At 33.0% G+C, this 6,406-nt stretch overlaps 1 protein-coding gene across 1 annotated transcript; it reads left to right on the forward strand.

Annotated features, from left to right (window-relative positions):
• The first annotated feature begins 1,083 nt into the window (after window positions 1-1,083).
• On the forward strand, window positions 1,084-4,865 carry Olfr58 (olfactory receptor 58). The gene is made up of 2 exons (NM_011001.2): window positions 1,084-1,325; window positions 3,923-4,865. The coding sequence occupies exon 2, from the start codon at window positions 3,936-3,938 to the stop codon at window positions 4,863-4,865; it is 930 nt and encodes a 309-aa protein (NP_035131.1). The 5' UTR covers window positions 1,084-1,325; window positions 3,923-3,935.
• Window positions 4,866-6,406: the final 1,541 nt, after the last annotated feature.

The raw sequence follows: 6,406 nt of genomic DNA on the forward strand, positions 1-6,406 counted from the left end.
CCAACTTAGGCAGTTCCATGGGGACCCAAGATTGTGCCATTTCCTCACCCCTGGAGCGGGATCTTGTGGCTTCTCACAGTCCACTGCCCACCCAGTAGTTCCATGGGGTCCTCGACACACACAATAGATGTGATTGCTTCAATGAAAGCATATGCCATACTGTCAGGTGCTTAATAGAAAAACCCATGTCTCAAGAAACCAAGAAAATTGTTTGATCCTTCAGAAATGAATCTTTGCAATTACATGCAAACTAGATTGTAATACTTCTAGGCAATCATTGTGACAGATACAGCCATCTATGTTTTTGAATTTCAAATTCTTTAAGCCTCCCTGATGTGTTCATACAGCTTATTTGGCCTCAGGTATATTTTGAAATATATGTATATACAAATATGCATGTAACAACTACTAAAAAAAGGAGGCAATAAACTTGAAAGAGAGAAATGAGGTGTATATGGAAGGTTTGGAGAGAGCAAAGACAAGGTAGAAATGATATAGTTATATTATAATCACAAAAATGAACGAAAAAATAAGTCACTGCCTACAATTTAGACATATATAATTGAAAATAAAGGTAGAACCTGAAATGGCATGTAAAATACATGTAGAATACTGAAAAACATGCATCTTCATAGCATAAAATCAGAAACTCAAGTACATGACTGTTGAATGAATAAAACCTAATTTCTTCTTATAGATATTAACGGAATAAAAATAGAAATTTTATCTGATATTTCATATGGAAAACATGATTCTCTATAAATCACATTAATCATTCAATAAAATTGTATATATCATACCTCATACTGTCTCATTTAATTAAAAGTATGTGCTTTGGTTTTCTAATATTTCTACAACCTGGAAGTCAAAAGAGTTACAGTTAAGATTCTCCCTGAGGTAGGAAGGGTTATACTTTTCCCAGAATATTCACTTTTCCCTTTCTCATCTACATGAGTATTAATAGATCCTTAGAGACTTGAATAGCTTAATGCATGATTATTGGTTCTGTGAATTGAGCCTCAAACCCATAAATACATACTCTGTGTTCCTGCTCAAGATTTTATCAGATCTGATCCAAAATAACTTACTTGCATGTATTCCTCTCTCAAATCCAACAGCTGCTTAAGAAGGGTCATGATTTATTGTCTTCCTACCAGTCCTGAACACAGAACCTGGGCAATCATCACACACACAGGCCGAGTGTAAAAGTATATCAGTCACTTTTGGTCATCTTTGAATGGAAATAATTTACAGCCTTAGTAAGCACTAATCTATGTAAGAAACAAATGAGAGACAGCAGTGCTTTTATTGTTGGCACCAGAAAGGTAAAGATATGTGGTATGGGGTAATCAAAGACAAAATACATCATTAAGCAAAGTTTTATGTCACAGTGCAATTAAGTTTGTTTTATTAGTTAAACATATGTTTATTAATTAGTTAATATGAGAGCTCTCATACTGTTTATTTATTTACCCATTAGGATTTTAACTTATTAAGAATATTTTCAACTAAAAAAGAAAGTGATATCTTTCTGAACTCTCTGCTATTGATTAAAAATATCATGAGCATGAATATATGGAGAAGGTAGAGATGAAAATGATCATAAGGACCAAATATAAAGAACCAGTGATTGGGGCATTGTACAACACATGTGATTATATTATTTATCAAACTGAGATAGGAATATTTAGTTTAAGATCAGTCTAGTATCCTGAAATTTGAAGACAAAGCTTCTACATAGCCAGAAATTGTAGGAAAATACAAGACAAAAATAAGTGAATAGAGAAACTTTACCCAGACTTTCCAAATATCAAATCATGTATTTCATTGAACTTGTACCTTTATATTTGTCAAACTATTTCTCTATAAAATATATTTATGCATTATCATCATGTTAATTTGATATAAGAAGTATATTTTATGTAACTTATTGTGATATTTCTAATTTTTGAGATTTAAATTTAATTCCAATATTCCTCCTTTGTTTTTCGTCCCTCCAAACCGTCACAAAAAGCCCTCCTAATTCTCCTTCAAATTAAAGAGTGCATTTTTCATTAATGATTGTCGCATATATATACATATATATTCCTAAACATTTCCTGTTTACTTTCTTACAATGTTATTTGTACGAATGTTTGTATGGTTTATTATTCTTTTTGTAATTTTTAAAATGCCTTGCATTCTAACAGTGTGATAGCAGTTTGAATACAGATGGTCAGATTCAATCCCCTTTATAACCAAGAGCCATCTATTCTACTCATTGAACCTTAAATTTCTCTTCATCCTAATCTCTGGAAAACTCCTAGTCATTTTATTTTCTACAATGTGTCACTAATATAACATGTAGTAGTGCTGTATATGCCTTTGTTCTTTCAGCTACAATAAGAATGGCCCTCAGATAGGATGAAGAAGGAGCAGGCAATCAGAATGTTAAAATCAAATAACAGAAACCAAATCTGTAGCTTGTCCTCATTTGTTAATTTACCTCCACTGTTTGCTGCAGCAGTTATTCTTGACACCTTCTCCAGCATACACACACAAACTTCAATGCAAGAGAAACAATAAAATCACAGTTATAGGTTCTTTACTGAGGAAATAGATAGCTGTTAGAGGGATGTGAATAGATGACTCACTGGATGAGATATTTGTTGTACACAATGAGGATCTGAGTTTAATTACCAGCATCCATACAAGGGCATGGTGGGGTGTTTCTATAACCTTCACACTGTGTGAGTAGGATTTCACTATCAGCCAATGTAATCCATGTAAGATCAGTAAGATCAGGATCAATATATGCCTTAAAATATAAGATGGACAGTAACAAAAGTTGACCTCTTACCAACTCAAAATTTTCACACGCGTGGACACACACTTTCATCACCACACTAGAAATGTCCAAATTCACTTTGAAATTTCTAATTATATCTCAAAACATATGCCAAATGAGGGTGTAGGCTCCCATGTTGGTGGAGTTACAGGCTGTTGAAAACTACCTGATGTGAGTGGTGGGAACAAAACTTCGGTCCCCTTTAAGAGAAGGAAGTGGATTTTAGCTGCTGATCTAACTCTCCACGCCTGATTTTAGCTTATAAACTCAAAATATAAATCCAAGGAAATAATCTTATGCACTTTTAAGATTAAATATACATAACTTCTTCATAGATCTCTTTCATTAGAATGATATTTTCTGAAGGCAATATGGGGAAACGGCATGTTCTTCTTTGTATGTAAATTTTTGTTAGAGTAATTTTTACTGTTTTTTGAGTAATTATTTGAAATATTTTTCTTTTCTATTATGATTTTGCCTATTAACATATATATTATTGTCACAGAGGCCATAGTAGAAAGGGTTGTGAGAGTCTGCCACAACTGAGTAATGTAACTAAATTTACATTTTGTCTATTTTAGGATTATTATCACAGTATGCAAGACAGAGAAGTTTTATTAAAAATTGTGTATGGAGGTCACAGTTTTGTAGTATACATGTTCAATCTATACAGCACTGGCTTTGATGATGGCATCTTTGTGAATAGCTGAAATACAAATGTATTGGAGAGAAAGTGATAATATATTACAAGAGAAATTGAGGGGGGTTAGAATCTCTTAATATCTACCAGGCCATATCTGGATTAATGTACTGCTCATAAGACTTCTCTTCTACTTTATGCCTTCTCTTCTCTTCTCTTCTCTTCTCTTCTCTTCTCTTCTCTTCTCTTCTCTTCTCTTCTCTTCTCTTCTCTTCTCTTCTCTTCTTTCTCTTTCTCTCTTTTTCCCTCTCTCTCTCTAATTTCTAAACATGAACAGTTCTCATGTATGAATGGTGTCTTGTGAATTGCTGGTTTACAAACATATAGGCATGTAGACATTTATATCTATACTGCTTAGTTCTCTACAATGGTCTTTTTTTTTTTCTTTTCAAAAGATGTCCTAGCCTTATGGAACCATATAATTTAACAGGAACCTTGGAATTCATTCTCCTTGGACTCTCAGAGGACCCTGAACTGCAGCTCATCTTATTTGCACTATTCCTGCTCATATACCTGCTCACTATGCTTGGAAATGTTCTCATCATCTTGGCCATCAGCTGTGATTCCCACCTCCACAGCCCAATGTACTTCTTCCTCTACAACCTTTCATTGTCTGACATGGGCTTTAGCAGCACCACAATCCCCAAAATGCTGATAAACTTGCATGCACATAAGAGATCCACAACATATGCTGAATGCCTAACTCAGGTATCTTTCTTTATTCTTTTTGGGTGTATGGACAGCTTTCTACTGGCAGTGATGGCATATGACCGATGGGTGGCCATTTGTCACCCTCTACACTACCAAGTCATTCTGAATCCTTGTCGGTGTAGATATTTGGTTGTAATGTCATTTTGTATCAGTCTCATTGATTCACAGGTGCACTGCTTTATGGTGTCACAACTAACATTTTGTACTAATATAGAAATCCCTCATTTCTTCTGTGATGTTCCAGAACTTGTAAAACTTGCTTGTTCTAACACTACTATCAATGACATAGCCATGTTTCTTTCAAGCATCATTGTTGGATTCCTCCCTGCCTCAGGAATATTTTACTCCTACTATAAAATTACTTCTTCTATTTTTAGAGTTCCATCACTGTTAGGGAAATATAAAGCCTTCTCTACCTGTGGATCTCACCTGTCAGTTGTTTGCCTATTTTATGGAACAGGTATAGGAGTTTACCTCAGTTCCACAGTTTCTGGTTCTTCCAGGGAAAGTATGGTAGCTTCGGTAATGTATACAATGGTGGTTCCTATGATGAACCCCTTCATTTACAGCCTGAGGAACAGGGACATCAAGAAAGCCCTCTGGAAAATTGTCTGTAAGATAACATAATTTAACTACCTTCATGATCCCTTTATATATTGATTTTTTTTAACTAAGTCACATAACTAATTGTGGTGGCATTTAAAATGAAGCAGTTCTAAATATTTCTGACCATAAGTGATCAAAAATTAACTTATACATATAATAAATCCAGGTCTATCTTGATGCACTTGTCCAACTTACATGTAGTTTCACTATGTCCTGATGTCGGAATATATAACATTATAAATTGGCACTGCACATGTTTTTACACGCCAAAGAATGCATCCAGAAATAGTATAACTTGGTTTGGGTATCACTGTTTTGAATTGCTATGCTTTTACCATATGTAAAAATGAAAACCTAATGATTTAATTACAGAAGTAAATACTTTCAAATTTTCTTAACATAGTTTACCAGCATGTAAGTATGAAACTAATATATATTAGACTTTTGTGCAAAATAGTTTAATTTTAAAATTTGATATTTGTGTTGCTGACTTGAGTTTCATATAACAGATATTTGTGCTACATAACTTCTTGGGAAGGGAGAAATACTCCACTTTCACTATGAGGCCATTGATAGCATTTTCCAGCTATAGGGATTGCACTAAATTTGAGGACATATGTACAACAGCAATTTGATTCAATGGATTATGTGACAAGAAGATGTGAAATTGGGTGGAGAACATGTAATGAAGTATGGAGGGAGAATTGTTGGGGATAAATTGGGAATGATTGATTAATATGGTTATATTTCATTATATACAAGTATGAACTCAAATGTTAAGTAAATATTTAAATCACTAAAAGGATTTTAACTTCATATTAAGACTGAATATATAACAATTTCTTAAATGGTTTTGAATTAACTCTGGCCATTTTGTGCTATATATTTATGTAACTCATACTATTCTGCAGTGATGTGTATTATCTCAAAATATTAAATAATCTAAGAGAACATCAAACTTACATATTCTGATATATAATATCATGTTCATGGTATTATTTTCATCAAAAGTGAAAACCTTACATCTAAATAATAAATATACAAAGCACATTATTTTTAAGTAATGCATGGTGAAGATTGTTATTGTTATTCTCTAGCAATATATGCATTGTACATGATATTTGATTACATAAAAACATTTTAACTAACACTGTTAGGAACTTTGAACATGACTCCCTAAACTTTACTATCATTCCCACTTTCCCATCATCTTTCCACTAATTGACCTTCTACAAAGTAATATTGTGCTTAATAGATTAAAAAACAATATATGTAATATTTTCTGTGTCCACTCCTCTGTTGGAGACCTAGATTGGTTTCATAGTTTAGATATGAACAGTGCTGCAAAACAACATTTGTACAAATATTTCCATGATATATCAAATTGGAGCCCTGTGGATAAATGCCCAGAAATAATATAGATAAGATAAAATTAGATTTAGTTATTTCAGTTATTTATACTGATTTCTACTATATAGCTAATTTTTCTTATTTGAAGTATGTAATTCAAATTTTAAAAGTTTGAAGGAAAAGCTCAACAAGAGATTGGGTAAACAGGAGGT

The sequence above is a fragment of the Mus musculus genome, chromosome 9 (genome assembly GCF_000001635.26).
Source record: "Mus musculus strain C57BL/6J chromosome 9, GRCm38.p6 C57BL/6J".
In the NCBI taxonomy this organism is placed as follows: domain Eukaryota; kingdom Metazoa; phylum Chordata; class Mammalia; order Rodentia; family Muridae; genus Mus; species Mus musculus.

What these genes read in the sequence shown, in the direction of transcription:
- Olfr58 (NM_011001.2), top strand. Translation starts at nt 3,936, where the DNA reads ATGGAACCATATAATTTAACAGGAACCTTGGAATTCATTCTCCTTGGA.